Source organism: Haliaeetus albicilla, chromosome 11, assembly GCF_947461875.1.
Source record: "Haliaeetus albicilla chromosome 11, bHalAlb1.1, whole genome shotgun sequence".
NCBI classification, from domain to species: domain Eukaryota; kingdom Metazoa; phylum Chordata; class Aves; order Accipitriformes; family Accipitridae; genus Haliaeetus; species Haliaeetus albicilla.
In genome coordinates, this window is record NC_091493.1 from 7745381 (window position 1) to 7765724 (window position 20344).

Here is a 20344-nt window from a genome sequence, read left to right on the forward strand (position 1 = left end):
AGTATCGAAGTGTCCTGTTACCATCTTTGCTGCTTAACTGCTTCCTCTAAGTTATGCTCCATGTACTCAGGCCATTTGGGGAGTGGAGGAAGAAAGCTACTTTAATTTCCTGCTTATTTGCTAGAAGCAATCACCCATTTTATCACTCTTTTCTAGCAATCTCTGTATGGTATTATTTTGGCACATTTCACTGACTCAGGTCAAGCAGAATGACTACAAAGATGTATATCCATTTTCAGACAAGTATTGGAACATAGCCATTGTCCCACTTATTAGTTGTAATAACTGTTTTATTTCAAGCATTCTAGTATTTTTTTTTCTGCAAGATATTGAGCTTTCTGTGAATAGCTTACTGCTTTTGAAAGATCAAAGAAGAAATGTGCATGACTATCATCACCCTTGATCAGTATTTGGTGGACCTAAAGAAAAAACTAGTAGAAGGATAAATTTGAATTTTGTCACTCTTTTTTACAAGTCCTCACTTCACTATTTCTCTCTGCCTGACTATATTTTACTACTTGTTCATCAAGTATGTAGCACGTGCTACAAACTCATTCCATTTTTAGTCATGTTAAAAAAAAAAATCCGCCTCTATGCCTCCCTGCAAGGTTCTGAATCGCATTTCCCAGTACATGCTACCAACACCCCCTCCCCCATGTTTGTAACAATGTTATAAATCACATGGCATACTTTTATAGTGTCATAGGACAGTTGTAATTTTGCTAAATACCACTTGTATTATGTGATGTTGCACCGCAGACTTTTCTCTGTATAATGCCAATGCCAGACTCATCTTAAAACGAATATCCTGCAGCTGGGAGACATATACTAAGAAAAGCAAAAGAAAGCTGAGTCCTGGAGCTCCTAGTGGGTAGATAGTGTTAGTAATTCCAGTGGTATTGTTTTAGCAGTAGTAGTTTCAAGATATATAAAAAGAAAAAGTCTCCTATAAACTTTTATAATCTTTGGCTTTTATAATATGTCAGGAACAGAGGAAACTGTACAAGTCTTTTACTGTAGGAAATGTCTTTCTCCTTTTCTTTTCTCCCACCTATATTGGTTAGTCTAATAAAAGGTAATACCTCTTTGGTTTATTGTTGGAGGTTATAACTACATAATGGCTCTGAAGTTGGTATCACTGAAAAAAATGAAGAGTGTAGGGGAAAGAATAATTTGCTCATTGAGTAAGAGAAAACGGTAGGAACAGAACTGAACAATAAGCCATTGTCGTTTCTGTGTTTACATAGGATTTTTGTACTACTAAAATCCTGACCAAGCATATAGAGACTTGTTTTAAAGACATCTATCTGTGAAAAGGCATGGCATTTAACACCATCCAGTGTTTTCAATTACGCTATAGTTAAGAAGATACTTGCCCACATTCAGACATTTTGAGAGTTTATCTTTCCATGACAGCCTAGAACCTAGCTGCTCGTAAAAAAGATGGTAGTAGAAAATACAAATGGCCAGTAGATGGCATTGAGGCCCCACGGTTGCAGAAATCTTAGCGTGTGAAAATCCCGTGTGCTGTTGGAGTTGTAGGATCATGTGGCCTGACTGTATTTTTCCAATTTGGACACATGTTTAGATGCATATCTTGCTTAAGCAAGTATATTTTTAAGTGTTATACTCAGTAGTTCAGAGAGGACACAATTTTGTTCCTAAAAGCTATGGAATAACATCAGACCATTATACAGAATCAGGAAATCCCTTTTGGATAGTGACAGATTTTGCGTTGGATTTTTTTGTTGGTTTGTGGGGTGGGGTTTTTTTTTTTGGTCCCGCTTAAAAATGCTATGTTTTTTATACTGGCTATTGTTTTACAGAACGTCTTGTCTAAAAAGTAATGAAATTGCTGCTCCGCTTTAAAGCATATGCTTCTGAGGGCTATTCCCATGTATAATCTTTAAGTGCTTTTCTGAACTGGGTGACTCTATGCTCAGAAAGGTTGTAGTTTTGTGTTGTCTCCTATGCTTTTCTTTGCTTTCATTTAAACAAGGACATTTAGGAGTGAATGCCTTTTATGTGAAATGCATCACTAATAGGCTTTTAATGTCCTAATGGATAGGTAGGTGTTGAATGAAGCATTAGAAAGACCAAAGCTCATATGCTGCCCAAACCTGCAGGTCCTTTCTCTCCCTCTTCCTTCTGAGAAATTCAGTTTGTAAGTATGTGTTGCTCTTGCATTACTGTCTTGGTCTAAAATGGATACCTTTAGCTGCAATGAAGAAAACATTTCTAAGTACTTCTCCCCCCCCCCCCCCTTTTTTTTTTTAGTGATACAGATTGTGTCTACTTAGGGCCGGTACTAGCTCTTTGTTCTCTCTGCAGTGTGTTACGTATGGCTCCCCTAGCTTGCCTTTCTCTGGTAACTGATCCTTCCTTTCAGCATTTAATCAGTTTAGCGGGTTCAAGTACCATCATTCACATTTATGACTGGTCCCTGAAGTAAGACAGCTATTCAATACCTGTAGTATGGCAGGATGGGAAGTAGGAGGTCCCCACAAACTAAGTATATTAACTGAGTAGAAGGAGTTTTAAAACAATATGCAAAAAGGTGTTATATTTCTTCACAAGGAAACATAAAATAAGTAATAGGGTGGGAAGGATTAAGAAGATTTAAGGCTCTAAAAGTCCAAACCAACTGGGGCAGATCTTAATGTGTATTTCTTAGATGGGACTCCTGGGACTTCCCAGAACTTCCAGGAGATGAGACCTTTTTATTTGTTATTAGAATTATCTCAGTTACATAGAGGGGAATTACTCAGACGCTCTTGTTTGGTATATTTGGGAAATGGCATCTTGTTACTGCTCTTAACTTGCCTTGCTTTCCCAACCACCATCTTTAGCAGTGCTGCCAATCCTTCTTGTATAAGACAGGTCCTTGTATTTTCCAGAGTAATGCAGAGAAGTCAACAGACCACTGTCCCACACTAGTCACAATGTGCATGTGCATCCCACATAAGTGAGACTGCTCTTCTGTGTGCATATGACCTGCATGTACATGACCCAAGTGGGTTTTCAAATGAGATCCTAAAGTTCTTCATATACAAGAACTGAAATGAACAGTATGCGGTGGAGTGTGGTTTTGCATATATTGTGCATGCTCAGTGCCGTGCAGTGAGAGAGAGTCAAAAGGCTCCTGACAGGTGGTGCCATGTAGCAGGGTGTGTGTGGAAAAGTGTCCTTGATCAGAGACCTTGTGCAAGATGTTTCTGTTTTGGTGGAAACATGGAGGTAATAATGTTCTTTGCTTCTCACCTGGAAAGTGGAGAGGCTCTTCAGACTCTTAGCTGGAAGAAGAGTTCTGTAAGTTTGCTTTATATACAGTATAACTACTAACTATTGCTTGGCATTTATTACTGTGATGAAATAGAAAGTCCAGATATGCAACTAGGCCTCCGGCCCCATACATGCAGAAATTATTGGCTTCTCTTAGGACAGCTGTATCCATTGATACAATGTTCTGAGTTCATCAGTGCCTATCCCAGTATGCTAGACCATTAGTGTGAACAAAGACTTTCTATGCTTCAGATTAGGGAGCCAGAAAAAGAAAACGAGTGCTCTGTACAGAGCACTGATAGGGTAAGGTTTGCTCTTGCTTGTTGGTCTTGCAACTTTGTGTGCAGAGCTGTCTATCCTGCTAAACCTCCTCAGGTTAAGGACTGCTTTCAAGCCTAATGGTCTTCCTAGGTTAAGTAAAGAGGTTTGAGTTGTGGATTTTCCTAGGGTTTCTCTTTTATTGCTGTTGCAGGGAAGCTGCCGCTTTCTATGGCCACATGGCACAGCCTGTTTAAAAAAAAAACAAAACAAAAACCAAACCCCAACACAAACAAAAAAACCCCCAACAAAACCCAAACCAAAAACATTTCCTCCTTTAATTTACTAGCAAATGACATAAAGCATTCTAGTGAAGAAGTCTCTTTTTTTAAGTAGTAATTGCCATTGCTGACCCCAGACCAATTAAATACTGAGTTTTTCTTTGTAGGAGATAATGCTGAACTACCCATCATGTCCCCTCACATAATAGAAAGCAGTCTGAAAGAAAGAGGGCTGCAAAAGAACAAGAGTGACAAATATCAGCTTGAAAAAAAACCCCACCCAAACCAAACAAAACCCCAACCCAAAATATTCATGGAAAAATAGGGATTGGAATGAAAGAGTAGTCTCTGCCACACCCATGTATGTGTGCTGTTGTGTAATCTTGAAATTCGGTGCAAATGCATCTTTCCTGTCTTGATAGTCGGTTCCTGTTAAAGCTACATCTCCAAGTGCTGACAGAAGAAAGGCTGGGTTGTATATTGGGCACTGTAGTATTCAGTAGAATTTAAATAGTTAAAAATGAATAACTGGATTCAGTCCTGTGCAGCCAGGTTAAATACAAGAAGACAAATTTTGCACTAAGTAATGCTGTGTGTTATCACAAAATAATGCAAGTTCTGTTCCTCTGTGGAAAACTCTGTTGCCTGAAGGTCTACCATGGGTTATGTTTGTTGCAAATTGTTAATCTGCAGCGTGTTAAACTGCTTAAAGAAGCAGTTTGCCTTTTCTCTCTTTTTGTTTGTGACTTATTAATTGAAGCTTATGAAACAAAAATGTTCATATAACTTGATAAATTTTTTTTTGTCTTATAATACTATTTCAAGGAAATAGATCCTAAATTCAATACCAGGGCCACAGTCTGCATTTTGTGTTGCTATTTCACCCCACACCTTTTCCTCAGGTCTTTCCAAACATGCCAATTAACATGTTTCTGCAATTCACTGAAACTTCTAATGTAATCATAGCCAGTGCTTACATTAATCTGATAATTCTGAATGTGATTATATTGATTTAATATTATATGTTTGTACGTGTGTATTCAGTCCATTGTGGCCTCAGCCAGCAGTATTTGGAAGCAGAAGAGGGATTTGCCAGAGATTAGTCCAGATTAGTTTTGTGTTGTAGGTTACACTGCTACTGAGACATGTCTATTCTGTAACACTTTGGCCTCAGATGCAGAAAGTCTTTCCAATTTACCTTTTTTTGACATTCCTGCAACAAACTGGAGAATGACTTGTGTTTGGGTTACGGGTGTGAATAATTCTCTGTTAGTGAATGCAGACCTCTTTTTGTACCCTATTTTATGTACTTGTGGTTCCTTCTGGCCTCTACAAGCTGAAAGTAGATTAGAAGATGGGCGAGTACAACTGATGCATCTGATCTCGGTCAGAAAAATAACTTCTGTCATGTGGGGCTGCCTCTTCTAGGCTTGAGGAGATCTGAAGGGACAGTGGTTTGGGGTTTTTACCGCTGGGATACCATCAGTTGTGGCAGTCACTCAAAAGCAGTGACAATTGGGCACCTGAGAAGCTCTGCAATCATGAGACTACTGTGAAATGTCTTACATGAAGCACATTTCTTTATCCCTTATTGCTGACCTCAGTGCTCTGTCCTTTAGGAAAGGCAACAATTGATCTATTTACACCTGGAGGATGGCTAATAAATATATTTCATAGATCATGTTTTGGATGCTCTTGCAAGGATATTGAGAGAGAGAAGAAAATAAATCTTGTATCTAATGCTTATCTGATTTTTATATTTTTGAGGAGGAGCTCATGCAAGAAGGCCTAGGTTATAAAAGCAAATAATAAGACATGAGGAAAAATCTTAGTTACAATTACCTTTGGTTTCCCTACTGCTGGTGTGAGCTGAATCCTGGCACTTGTGATCCCTGGGACATCTTCTGTCACCTAAGATTTTGCTGTCTTTTGATGTGACTTACCACATATAGGCCTTCTTGGACAAGCAAGACTGGCTTTCCAGCTGGTGTTGCCTCTTTTTTTTTTCTTTTCCTTTTTTTAAATGATAGGCGGTTGCTGGCAGAGTACCTGCAAATGTCTTAGATTTTGATAATTTGTGTAAAATATCTAGCAAGTGTTCTGAAATTCATTTTTAGAGAGAGTATTTAAAAAAAAAAAATCAATGCACCAGATGTCACTTAACTGATGATTTTATCACTTAATACCAACATTTTGTTCTGATATGTAACTTTCAACACTGGATTCTTTTTCTATAAACAAATAAACAAAAAACACTGCTCATGCATTGAGTTGCTGGAACATTCCTGTAAAGTAATAGGGATCTCTTGTCGTGAGCCTTTTCTGAAATACCAAAGCAATGTTTTCTGTCCTTGCAACACGAATTGCAGTAGTTGCCATATAGAGAATAGATACATGCCCAATACAGTATTCTGCACTGGGTAAGAACAGCACCTTTTTGGTGGACATAGAGTCCACCAAGCATTGTGTACAGATAACTCTGTTACATCACGGGCTGACAATAATGTTTATGTGCAAGATGATGCAAACTTTGGGTGTGCTGGCTACAAATATTTTGTTGCTGTTGTTTGGGGAATTGAACCCCAACCATATAATTGCCTTGAAATAGGATTTTCCATTTATACTACAGCCATATAATTTTTATACTTTGTGATATTGCCGCATGTGTAACGTTTTTGCAGGGTTCCAAAACCTGTCGAATCTCACACAGGAAATGTACAAACATATTTATAGTTTTTGTTATAAATGATACATGAAATATTTGGTCTCCAGACATCTTGTCTTTAGCTTCGCGTTGCCATGGGCACTCATTAGTATTCCAGGGAGGCCTGGTTGTCATGGCAAAGTGTGTAGTTGTACCGTGTTCCCATGGCAACCTCCACCATTAGGTACCTTCAGCAGATCCGCTAGCAAATCTGTTTGGGTAAATCTAAGATGGTCTTATGGTAGCATTAATATTTTAAATAACATTGCCATCCTATTCCTAGGTGATTAGCATTGCAAATGTGCTTGGTATGTTAATATGGACCATTGGGTCAGTATAATGCAGCACAGTTTTGGACTTCAGGAAAATTGTTTTCAAAAAGCAGTAGCAGGGGATAGCTTGACCTCTAAAGAGGTTAAAAGAAAATTGTGGTGTTGAAGCCATTTACATTTTTTATGTGTTCTTGTGTATGTCTAGATTTGAAACTAAGACACTTCCGAGCTTGCAGCTCCTCCCTTGAATGACCTTGAGGAGTAACAACCTTCCTGTGTATGGCTAAGTGCATGTAAGAGGGTTCTGGTCTTTGAACTTTTTTTTTTTTGGAAGAGAAAGCAAATTCCCTGCTGGCACACAGCTTGCTGTGGTTCGCTTGGGGACAAGGTATTGCTGGTGTGGAGCAGCACTGTAGATGGTTATCTTTGGATCAGTAAAATTTTCTATCCACTGCTGGAGAACTTGTTTTGATATTGGAGATGTTTAGAAATGCGGTAGACAAATTAACACCTGTCAGCTCCTTGCTAATGACAGGCTGTTTACTTGCCTCAAATTTTGTTCTCCATTTGTACATTTTTTTAGTTTACATAATGTACCCAGTTAAGGAGCTGATGAAAGAGCTGTGTTTTTTTGAAATGTTCTAACAGATGCAGAGTGCTATGCATTCAGATGTGGAACATGCCTACGTAGCCTGTTTAGATGGGACAGTTTGGCCCCTGTACAGGTGCCCATGCAGTGTCTGTTGTTCAGTCATAGAAATGAACTAGAAGGATATACAATTGGGTGGAATGTAGAAATCTGTCCAATTTTTAAGATCAAATATCAAGAAATGATAATGCATTATTCCCAAGAAGTGATGACTTGACACATCTGTGAGAATTTTGTTCTGCTTAATCATAAAGCATGAGGCTTTCTGCAGCCCTAGGGAGATGTTAATTCTGTCATGGTTCTGTTTTGTTTCTTTGTTGTTGTTAGCAGATAAAAACCAGTGACTTAAACAAAATTTTTAATCTGAATCGCATTATTTAAAGATTTAAACGTTAGAAATCACTTTATCAGCTCATAGCCTTACTCTTTTGCTTCAAGTTGATAAAGTAGGTTTGCACGGATCCCTTGGCCTCTTTCCCAACTGCATTTAGAATTTCAGATATTTCTTGGAGTCCTTTTTCTGTAAGCTGTTTCACTTTTCAAATGTCTGTGCTGAAAAAGACCTTTTTGATACCCTTGCTTAGAGAACGCCATGAACTTAAATGCGAATTGATAATCAAACAACTGAGTTATGTTTTCAAGCAATGCTGTCTTTCAACATACTGAAAGCTGACAGCCAGGAAAGCTAATGCTTTTTGTTTTTTTCTACATTTCTTCAAATCGGGTTTGCTTTCAAACTGAGTCAGACTGCATGGCCTGAATACACCAGTACTTCTGAAAATGCTATCTCACAGTACTCTTAAACTTGAATAAGAGCAGCATGCTTTTAAGTAGTTGGTTAAAAAAAGACATACACTGTGTGAGGGGAAAAGAATGTACTTTTGTTTTATAAATTTTTTAATGCATTTGAAAATACCTGTTTACTTCAACATTGGTGCAGTTTTGTTTTGCAATGGCTTAAGGATCTCTTCAGTAAGCAGCTGCTGGCTTTGTTTAATAACTGTAATTTTTATGTAGGTGTAGCAAGAGTTAAACACGTGGCTCCTTTGAATCGATGAGTGTGAAGATGGGCATCTGCAATGACTAGGACATTACCATTGATTCTTCATGGAGTCCTTTCTTATTCTAGGTAGAATTTTTGTAATAAAAGGGAAAGGATTTTTTTGTAGCACTGACTTATAAAAAAAGTAAAGGCAGGAAATGCAGTATGATTAATGTGCACAGTGCAGAGCTGTGCTAATATGAGCAGACATTTAAGCAGCTCTTACATAAATCTAGAACTGAGCAGTAAAAAGTGATGGGAAGCTCATTTTTATATATTTTCTTTTCTGTCTATCACCTATTTTCCTCAGTGACTCGCAAACTACAGAAATTAAGAATAACTGATGGAAATCTGGAAACAAACACTTTTAAAGGAATTGAGACTGTGGAATAAATTGCCAGAATTGCACTGGGGTTGTCAGAGTTTTTAGCTGGCATCACCTGCTGTAACACTTTTACCCTACCTTTGTACATTGCTGATGTTGGGTGGGGGGAGTATTTCTATTTGTTTCTTTCTGTCCTTTATATTTAGTCCCGGTTAGATTAAGAAGAGGGAGGATACAGGGGGAGGGGATAAGACTTCCTCATAGTCCTCATCATAGCTCAGTCATCGTCATAGCTATAGAAACACAAAAATCCTAAGAGGCACTTGGGTATAGCCTGCACTTTTAGTGTTTGGAAGATGAAAACACTGCTCAAGCTCAGAGCTTTTCCTGAAGAGAGCTTTGGCAAGTTTCTTCGTCTTCTGTCAGAAATACCAGGGCATGCTCAGGCTATGTCTGTGGAGGGCCTTTCCCTGAAGCACAGGAATTAATGTACAAATGAATAGGAGAGTCCAAAACATCTGAGATGATATAAGAATGCATTGCGCTTCAATGTGCGTTCTTGTGCCCTTAACCTAACCTTGCAAGCTTAGCTGATGCTTGGCTATTTGGAAATTTATTGTCTGTGATCTTTTACATAGAAACATAACAGTTGCATAACTGAATAACCCAAGCTATTGCCTAGTAACTTTAAACTGAGTTTTGTTTTTCTTCTTGTCAACTGGAACAATATATTGAAAGCAAAAATTAGTCTTGAAATAATCTTAGTCTGTAGGTGGTTCATAAGCAATTGAAGTGCTTGCTCAGAGGATGAATGTTTCTTATAGAATGATCTTATTCTCTACCAGGAAGAATACAACCCTTAAGCATTCACGTGAAAAGTTAAATTTAAGTTACATAACTTAAACTTTTTGAATAGCCTGTCGTAATCACTTTAGTTGTCATGGCAGATAACTCTTGTTTGCTTGTAGCCATCAGCTGTGAAGGTACCAATGTATGCCAAGTAAACCTGTTACAAGCATGTTATGTGAATGCTTTTTATGCACTGTTTATCCACTTCCAGTATTGGCAATTATCCTATTGCTGAATGTATTAATGATGAAACTTCATCAACAGTTTCTTCATCAATTAAATATTAATATAAATGTAAATGTAGTGACTGTTGGTAGAATAATAGATGAGATCGGTAACTCTCTATATAGCCCGTTTGGGGACAGTAGAGTACAAAACATGTATGTCTAGGTTACTGTTAAAGAGAGGGAAGCGACATGGTTGTCACTTCCATGATTTGAACTCAGAAGCCTCTTTAAGTCATGGATGTAGCTAAAAGTTATCTGAGACCAGGAAGCTATCCAGATCTTTGACAGAAGTGCTCAGCATTCAGCTGTGACTTGTTTGTTTGACAAGCCATTTTCTGCCTCTTATTTTGGCTTTTCTTGATTTTTTCTTTTTTTTTCTTTTTCCTTTATCCACAGCAATGAATCAACCATGGGCTTTATTACTCTCATACCTAAATACAGGGATTTCTGTTGATGAGAGTACAGGGTTAATTGCACGAAACTAGACATAGTCCATTAACATTCTATGTGAGCTCTTTCTTTTAATATAAATGTAGGAATTTATGCATGGGGGGGGGAGGAATTTGGTAAAATATTATGCAATGATACCCATGGTATTTCATGTTTGCCACTATTTTTGCTGTCCTAATATTGATGATACTTTTGTACAAGTGCATTTTGAGTAGAAGCTAATTATTTTCTCAGAAATATTTGAAGTAAATTGTGTGGCATTAGATGACTTTGATTTATTTTCACCGTTCTATATGCTGTAAATCATTAGCTTTTAAAAGTAGTGAGTGTGAATCTAAATATCTGGTATACTTATTAGGAGCTTTCAGATTGACTATTAACTAGCATGTCAGTAGATTGCAATTAAATGTTAAACTGGATGCTGAGCCTACTTACAGCTCTTTAGCAAACATGCAGATCATCTAATACACACAGCGCTTCTGTACACATTATTACTGCAAAGGAAGGCAGCAGCTTGAATCTTGAAAGAATTTTTTTTAGTTGAGCAATTAAATCCAAGCTAATAGTGTGTTCTGTTGTTGTTGATATAGTGGAGCTGTAATGAATTAAAATGAGGAAAGAGAAAAAGACACAGCTTAAAACAAACCAATCCAAACAACTTAAACCATATAACATGCTAGAAATGCAATCTTGTAATATGTTAAATAAGGAGTATTATATGCATGTATTACTATTGTGATACTGGGAGAGAAGCTACTGTTTGTCTTCATAATATTTTATTTAAGAGAAAAATGTTGTTGTTAGTACTGTGCTAATTAAGATGATAATGCCATTTCTCCAATAGTTTTAAAATACTAATCAAGTTTAAAAAAGTCTTGCCACAATGCAAGTTAGAAGATAGATGTCAACAACTGTAAGTACTGGCTCGTATATGGGTGTCTCTATTGGCACTTCAAATGGTTTGGGTGGTCTCGTGGATGACCACTCCTGAGACAGAAAATTATTTTTCCTGAATGTGTGACCTGAACAAACCAAGTTCTCATTAAGTCCTTGCTGGGATGAGATTAAAAATGTGGCTTGCACTTGAGATTAAAAAAAAAAAAAAGTAATTTCAAAGACTTGGACTTCAGGCTCTGATTTTTGTGGAAGTGTTCTACTCTGTATGGAGGAAAAGAAGGGGCATAGAAGAAAGGATTGAGGGTATCTGTCATTGATTAGCATGCAGTTATCCAGAGAGAATTCAGAAAATGTGTGACTCATCTTCATAACTTTGATACGGATATGTATCTCCAGCAACAGTGGTGTGTTCAACAGTCGTGGTTGAGTGAAAATACTCTGCATTCTGCTGTTGTGGCTGTAGTTGCAGACTTGCATACATGTGTCAGAGGAGCAATGCTTTGAAGCTAGTCTTCAGACTAGCCAAAGGCAGCCTTAACAGGATTGGCATCTCCGATTCCAGCTGGTGAAGGCTGCAGTACATGCCTTTCCAACCCTGTGTTTTTAACCCTTTCTTAAGGTGAAGCATAAATACAGAGATATACTGGGAGTGATTTACAATCTTGCAGGAGTCCCACTTTAAAGCAGTGCTAAGCGGCATTGCAGAGATGCCTCTACATCCATGATAGAGTATAATCATATGAGGGGGTTTTTTTTTGTTGCTGAGAGAACCCTGAAAACTGAGCAAGGATGTGACTTCTGTTTGGTAGCCAACTACAGCATATGCTTTCTTGGTTCTGGAGCTAGCATTGCTCCTTTGAACTATGTAGACAAGCTGGGGGTCTTTACTGCTTTGGCAGGTAGCTGGGTCAAAACCAGTATCGATCTGCTTATGTGTGCTGCAGGCCTTTATCAAAAGCAATGTGAGTGTGGCAACATGTGGCACTGGTAACCAAGGTGGGCACAAATGGTACAAGCATACTAGCACAGCTGGCAGGTAGTTGCACATCTTGAGTGGGACAGCTCAAAAAAGATGATGTTTTCTGCTGTTTCTACATAGTTTTTAAGTGTATTTTTTCCAGAAGAATGCTCTGAATAAAAGACAATTTTAAAATGGGAATAGGAAAGGACTGTAAGTGGAAATGTGTCCAGCTGTAGGACTTGAGATATTGGATGTGACCTCTGTAAATTAAATATTGTGCAATGCCTTTATCATCTGATAAGTGAGAACCTAGAAATAGAAATATGAACGTTGCCCCTACTTACCACTTGTGGAGAATTCTCCTTTAGTCTAAACATTGGACAGTAATGAAAGGAGGTTGTTCCCTTTGGGAATCAAGCCCTTTATTCAAAATGTAGTTCAGCAACTGAGCTAAAGAAGAATATCCATTAGCTACCAGTAATAGCATTTGTATCCCCTTTGCTGGATTCTAGCTACTAAATGGCAAGACATTAAAATGCTACAAAAGCCTGTGTTGAAATGGGACTAGGTACATCATTTAAACATTTAAAACATACCAGTGCTGAGTGATAAAGAGCTCCTCAGAATTCATACATCAGCTGAAGCCGCTGCTACCCATTTATAGGGAAAATAGTAATCTTCTGCAGAATATGCAAATTTTTCAGAAAGAATTGCTGATATAGCTATGCTTGTTTTCTGTGTTTTGGTTAACTGTGTTAAAGTGTGTGATAGGACTAACCTGAGCCCTTGAGACTCCCATGTGATTTCAGCACAAAGAATGTGGTGTGTGAGAGAATACATGACTGGAAGATGTGTCCCTGAGAAAAGACACTCAAATATTGAAACATCTCCCAGCAATGTTATGCTATTGGCTTTTATTACTTCGGAAATGCAAAAGCAGTAAGTCAAACAATTGTCTAAAACTTTTACTCTAGCATAAAAATTCAGGAGTTCTACCAACAATACAGATTAGTATTTTGTTTAATTTGAATCCCTGTTGAAAGTGGTGAATATTTTTCTTGTCTATGTCTTAAAAAGGTGAAGCTTCAGAAGCCTGCTATCAAATTGGTCTTCTCATTATTAGATTGGCAAAGCTTTTATGTGTGGCTATGTGTATTGTGTTTTGTTCAAGCTGTAAAATAACCCTTAGTGTTATATTCTTTTTCTCCTTTTCTCTCTCATGAGAACCAATTGGTGTAGTCCATACAGTTCTGCCCAGTGTCTTAGAGAATGCAGAAAATAAGTTGCTGCCTCAGTGAGAGACTGAGTGGACTTCTACTATTGCTGAAAGTATTTATATCTGTTTGCATATCATTAGCTAGTACTTACTAGTTACCACATTGCTGACTGCCGTGTAGTAACGCCCTTTCTGCTGCTGTTGGTATCCTATGATTCTCTCTGGCAACTCATTAGACCAAATAATTCTGTTGCATAACAGGTCTTTTATATTGACTGCCTGATGTATTGCCAAGGCAGGTTATGTTGAAGAATGTATGGAAGTTTGGTAGATCTCAATTTTTGTCCCTGAGGTCTTCTGTTAGTTTGTCATTGGTATCCCAGTCTAACTGGTAGTGGCGGACATGTATGGAAGTCATAGCAACTGTTCCAGGTAATGGGAAACATCTGATATTTCTAATACCTTCTCATTATGGAGCAAATGGCAGGGTAAACCTTGTTTGTGGTGCCTAACCTGGACCCAAATTCACTAATGCTGGAAAGTGATTAAATTTCTTTCCTCAAAAATGCTATTTACGCTACCTGAAAATGTAGCCTAACTTCTTCACTGATGTCTGTTATTCTAGACTTACAGGTGCCCTTTCATAAGTATCAACCTAAAATCAGTATTGCACAAAATAAGACAACTGTGTGTATGTCTATGTACACATAGAAACATTTCATTTAGGCACATGCACATACAAGTATTAGAGCACTACTGAGTAGAGTAATCACGGGCATAAACTTGTACTGTGATGCCTTCCCTTAACCATCTGCTGCCAAGTATTTCTATGGAGGCCGGGATGCTGTACATCTGTATTCTGTCAAACTCTGCTTGTGTATTAGACAAGACACACAAGCAGCTGCAGAAAGAACTGAATGTTGTAGTACAGTCATTTACAGAAACTTCAATGTAGCCTGAAAGTAAATGGATGAGAAAATGAATCAAGAGCAAGAAGAGTCCAGCCTATTAAAAATGTTATCATTCAGAGGACTTGTTGTACCTTACAAGTACTTTTGTGTTTATGGAAAGTACAGATATATCCTGCTTCTCCTCTCACCACAAATCTATAACCCAAATCCCTCAACTTCTAGTTTGTCAGAAAAGATTTTATAGATGTCTGAATGTGATAATGCTGGGAACCTTGATTATAAAGGTCAAGTGGTGTTGTCAAAGTAACACTTTCCTAATGCAAATTCTGGGCGATGTGGAGACTGACATTCCTGTGGAGTCTAAGAAACATGGTGAAGAGCTAAGCAACAAGGTATTCTTGTCCTTTTGGCCACTACAGACACACAGTGACTGTTGCTCTGATACCAACATGCTAAGGATTGACTTGCTTGGTTTTGTTGAGGCACAACTCTTCAGTAACCAAAATCCTGTCTAGGGATACAAACATATCTACTACAAGCATTTCATTACTTTATATATTTTACTGTGCAGCCTCTTGTTATCCTCTTTTATGGGGCCACTGTCATAATTCTTTAATTACTGGATTCTTTTACCTATGTGCCAAGCATGGAGAAAAGCTCCAGTGCTCACATCAGTGAGATGTTCATACTAACTAGCTAGTTAAATTCATGTTATATATTCCTTAAGTGCTATGGGTGAATGTTTCTCTTCCCTTTGTAAAGGGAATGTACAATAGTATAGGCATTACAGTATTCACACACAGATTACAGAAAATTGCACAGACTACAGAAAATACTGATTACTGGGCTCTGGTCTAGCTGTCTTGATCTTTCTTATGCTTTCCATCATGCAGATTGCAAAGGTACAGCAATTACCCTCCATATCTTTCCAGTCTTTTGTAGTCTTTCTTCCAGTTCCATGGAAATCGGTCAAGAATTTAGTGCTTTTATCTGTTCTGTAATTTGTTCTCAAATCTGATGTGCTGCTAGTTTACAAAAAACGGTAATAACTGCCAAAGCAGCATATGTGAATGACATGAACAGTATTGTAGTAAGCAACCAGCTACAGTAGCATCTTAATTCATCACTCGCTATGGGAGAGTGACAGTTTAGCATAGGGCCAATCTCTTCAGATGCTGGTTTGTTATTTCAGATATATTTAGGACTACTTAGTTCTTCCATTTGGGAAGTAGATTGGTTTTTTAAGGCAATTTCTCCTTGAGCTTTTTGACCATTCTTTGGTGGTGGTCAGATCTCAAAGTTATGACTCTAACTGAATTGAAGTTGCTCCTTCTATGCTGTAAGAGAATGGCAAAATGGAAATATGAATTATTCACTAGGGATTGTAAAGACCTTAGGTACATTAAGGATGGGTTGTTGAGTGATCTGTGTAATACTTTGCATAACTTATGAATTAGAACCAGAACAGTATTTACAGAGGCAGAACCTATTGTTTGTTTAGAAATACAGCCAAATAATTACTGAACTGGAACATGGTTTGACTTTTATGGTGAGAAAATTTATTAAATAGTTCAACAATGCTATTTCCTATTTGTTTTTTACTGAATATTAGTAAAGTGTTTTGTATTCAAGTTAAATCTTGAAATAAGAACTTGAGAGACTTAGGATGTGAAAATATTTTATTTTTGGTACTGGCATTGTTGGACAGAATACATTTATTTGGGAAAGGAAATACTCTGAAATACTTGGATTTTCATATGATACACAGAGAATTAGCTGAGCTTTATATAGATACTCTTAATTCATTCTGAATTCCCACTGTTCAAAAAATAAATAAAGAAACCTGTTACAGGCCCACTGTGACAAAAACCAAAAGCAAGTGTATACCTCTCTTGAGCTTAGTTTCTCACAGGGATTTTAAGTAACTTGTGTAAGAACAGTAGAAAATGAGCAGTTCTAGGCATTGCTCTTTCAGTGGTACTGTTTCTGTAATAAAGGTGGTAATTTTGCTTAGTTGATATTCAGTCTGGGCAGTCAGTGACAGTACAAGCTTATAGTAATTTCAACTAAATCTTGTGATATTATATGCTTTATTCACAAAGAAAGCAGAGGTGTGGCTGCATCATGGTTTAACCCCAGCCAGCAACTAAGCCCCGTGCAGCTGCTCACTCACCTCCCTCACAGTGGGATGGGGGAGAGAATCAGAAGGGTAAAAGCGGGAAAACTCGTGGGCTGAAATAAAGACAGTTTAATAGGTAAAGCAAAAGCTGCTCACGTAAGCAAAGCAAACCAAACCAAGGAATTCATTCACCACTTCCCATCGGCAGGCAGGTGTTTAGCTATCTCCAGGAAAGCAGGGCTCCATCATGTGTAACAGTTACTTGCGAAGACAAAACGCCATAATTCCAAATGTCCCCCCTTCCTTCCTTCTTCCCCCATCTTTATATGCTGAGCATGGCATCACATGGTATGGAATATCCCTTTGGCCAGTTGGGGTCAGCTGTCCCAGCTGTGTCCCCTCCCAAATCCTTGTGCTCCCCCCAAGCCTACTCTCTGGTGGGGTGGTGTGAGAAGCAGAAAAGGCCTTGGCTCTGTGTAAGCACTGCTCAGTGAGAACTAAAACATCCCTGTGTTATTTTCAGCACAAATCCAAAACATAGCCCCATACTAGCTACTATGAAGAGAATTAACTCTACCCCAGCCAAAACTAGTACAGTCTGCAATTTAAAGCTTAGCTAAATGTTTTGTAATGGCTATGGAAACTAAGCACCTCAGAGTGAGCAACTCTTCTGTGGGAAGACATAAATACTACTTAAAAAAACAATACAAAACAACAAGGAAAAACCCCACCAACAAAAAACCACTCCCAAATCCTCAAAAACCACCCAACCAAAAAAACCTCTAACCCCAGACAAGTTCTGAAATCAAATACCTTTGCTTTTCATGTTAACAGGTGGGCTGCTCAAATATATCTCTTTACATTTCTGTTGTGGTTTAACCTCAGCTGGCAACTAATCACCATGCAGCTGCTCACTCACTTCCCATGCACCCTGTGGGATGGGGAAGAGAATTGGGGGAAAAAAGTAAAACTTGTGGGTTGCATAAGAACAGTTTAATAGGACAGAAAGGAAGAAACTAATGATAGTAATGACAAGAATTGGAATATACAAAACAAGTGATGCACAATGCAATTGCTCACCACCCGCCAACCGATGCCCAGTTAGTTCCCAAGCAGTGATCCCCCCCGGCCAACTCCCCCCAGCTTATATACTGGGCGTGATGGTACATGGTACGGAATATGCCTTTGGCCAGTTTGGGTTGGCTGCCCTGGCTGTGTCTCCTCCCAGCTTCTTGTGCCCCTCCAGCCTTCTTGCTGGCTGGGCATGAGAAGCTGAAAAATCCTTGACTTAGTCTAAACACTACTTAGCAACAACTGAAAACATCAGTGTGTTATCAACATTCTTCTCATATTGAACCCAAAACATAACACTATACCAGCTACAAGAAAGAAAATTAACTCTATCCTAACCAAAACCAGGACAATGTCAAATGGATTTAAGAGAGCAAGTAGTAGAGTAATGTTCTTTACTGGAGTCCTGTTGGCATTAATTCTTACTTTTTCAAATCTTACATTTTCTTGTGTTTTGAGCCAGAGAGTTGAGACAGATGGGCTTCCATAAAAAGCCAGTGTTTCATTGGATTGGTAGGTTCAACCTCCTGCTTTTTCACCTGAAGATCTGAACAGTTGGATAGTCCTAACTATGTAGAGATTCAAGAAAGATTCTGGGGGCTTGTGTCATATCTGCATGAAATCTGCTTGGCCTCTTTCCCAACCCCTGCTAAGAAGTCATTGTTTATATAGTCATGTGGTTGACTACTTTCCTTGTTGAAAAGCATTTGGCCAAGCACTGTGGGTGGCACCTCAAATGCGAAGCCACCAAGATGCTTAAAACTAAAGTATGCTAAAGATCATGGTCTGTCTCTGTTCTTGTTATTTTCCAAGTAGATGAAAAAGATATCTACTGTGTGGGTGTTTTTGGTTTGGTCCTGTTCCCCCTCCCCCCACCCCCCGGTTTCATCTTGTAGTTTCTTTGCCTATCTGTAGGTTTTGGCAGAACTGGAGGTATACCATGTTCTTTTGGGTGCTTTCTAGTCTTTTGGTTTGCCGTTTCCTTCTGCCTAGCATCTTGATATTTCATAGCCTTTAATTTTTTTTAATTTTTTTTTTTTCCTTTTTGAGGGACTTAATCTTTTGCCCCATGACAACACATGGATCTGTTTAGAAAAACTATATGAACAGATTTTCAGGACACAGACTTTTTTTTTAATGTAGGACCCTGCGTTGAAAACAACTGGTATGTGTAATATCCCCATGAGATAGCAAGACATCATCATTCTATGGGATGTGAAACGCTTATTATGACATCAGTAAATTGTGGGATGTGAAGCACATGTTTTGATATCAGTCAACTGTAACGTGTATTGTGACTTCATACTTCTGATGCTGATGTTCCCCATTGTATTTTCTGTAAGGTGTAGTGTGTGTATTCCTGGGATCTTTGCTAAAAAATGATGCTCTTTGGATTGCTCCACAGTAGACCCTACTAATGTTATCTTGTCATGTAAGCATTATGTTTATTTTTGTACTACTATGGAGATCGTTCTGCCTACTAGTTTTAATTATTTTCAACTTAATTTTTTTTTTATTTTTAGGTATACCACAAATTCTACCTTCCAGGCAGCCCTAGAAAGGTAAAACTTTAAAAATCTCACTTCTGATCATTCCCTGGCTTTACATGCCAGTGTTTGTTTTGTTTTTATCCTCCATGTATTACTATAACACTGAGCTTACCATTTGAAAAAACAGAGAATGGTATACTGTAAAATCTTTGGGACTCTCTGATCTCTTTGAGCACTTGGAGAGAATGTGTTTATCAACCATCTTGCATTTTTGGCTTCACTGCTTTTGAGCCTCTTCTAATTCATCTGTTTCTCTAAGCATCTGTGTTGCTGTTGTGCACTTCTTTAGTGTTCCACATCATAGATGTTGCTTTGTTTATGTGAGCAAATAAATAGTAACTCTTCACGTGGAAACACATGAAAGGCTATTATCATTTAGAATAGCTAGTTTACACACAACTTTGATGTGACAAGAACTTCCTTACTAAAGACTACTTGCTACAGAATTTGCTTACTCTTAACAAAAAAAAATCCTCTGTCAGTCATTTGAGCTGCGCTTATCTGTAGTTGAAAACAATCTCATTCCATGTCCTTGGTTAGAAAACACCAGGTATGCAGACCTTAGTGTTTAGCTATGTCCTCATCAGTTGAATGTTCAACTATTAATGACTTCAATGAGAAATTAAGCTATGCTGTACTCTTATGCTTGTATTAGAAGTGTATAGTGCTGGCATATGAATCATTATGCCCTTTCCCTCTAAAATACTACCTGAAACCTGCACGAGAAATGTATAGTCTTCAAATGTTACAAATCTGTGTATAACTTCCTCCTAATTGCCTTGGTTTTAGTCCACTAATGCTCTGGTGTACACCTTTTTCTCTTATGTCAGATTAGAATAAGGTGAAAAAAATCACCAGATTCTAGGAGGTTTTGGACAGGAATGTGTTTGTTACTTCTCTCATTTTTCTTTTCCCTCACGTGTTTTTTTTCCCCTCTTGTCTGGGTAACATTTACCTTGGATGTAGTCATTGGCAAATTACAAGGCAAGATGTTGCACAGAGAATAATTTACTTCGAGTTAAGTTTCTCTAGTTTTGTACTGCAACTGGACAGAAGTTGTTCCTCCTGGCTGTTACTATCATCTACAGAAGCAAATGTGAGCACTGGGGGTACTGGTGTCAGATGTTTAAAGGCCTGTGGTATCATCTAATCAGCTGGTTACAGACTCCATACGTCAGCTTTGTCTTTATTCCCCTAAGCTGTGGAAATTAAACTTCTTGGACATACAACGTGTTGCTTAATAGAACAAATGCCTTTTATTGTTCACTTATCATATATTC

At 38.1% G+C, this 20344-nt stretch overlaps 1 protein-coding gene across 2 annotated transcripts in view; it reads left to right on the top strand.

Annotated features, from left to right (window-relative positions):
• The window catches only part of ANK3 (ankyrin 3), a 381574-nt gene that overhangs the window by 27924 nt on the left and 333306 nt on the right, over positions 1-20344 (top strand). Inside the window, exon 2 of one of the 2 annotated variants that reach the window (XM_069796003.1) lies at positions 19038-19076. The exons of the other annotated variant lie outside the window; for it this stretch is intronic. Within the exon in view, the coding sequence (XP_069652104.1) occupies positions 19038-19076 (39 nt within the window). The remainder of the gene's footprint in view (positions 1-19037; positions 19077-20344) is intronic. 2 annotated transcript variants of the gene reach the window in all.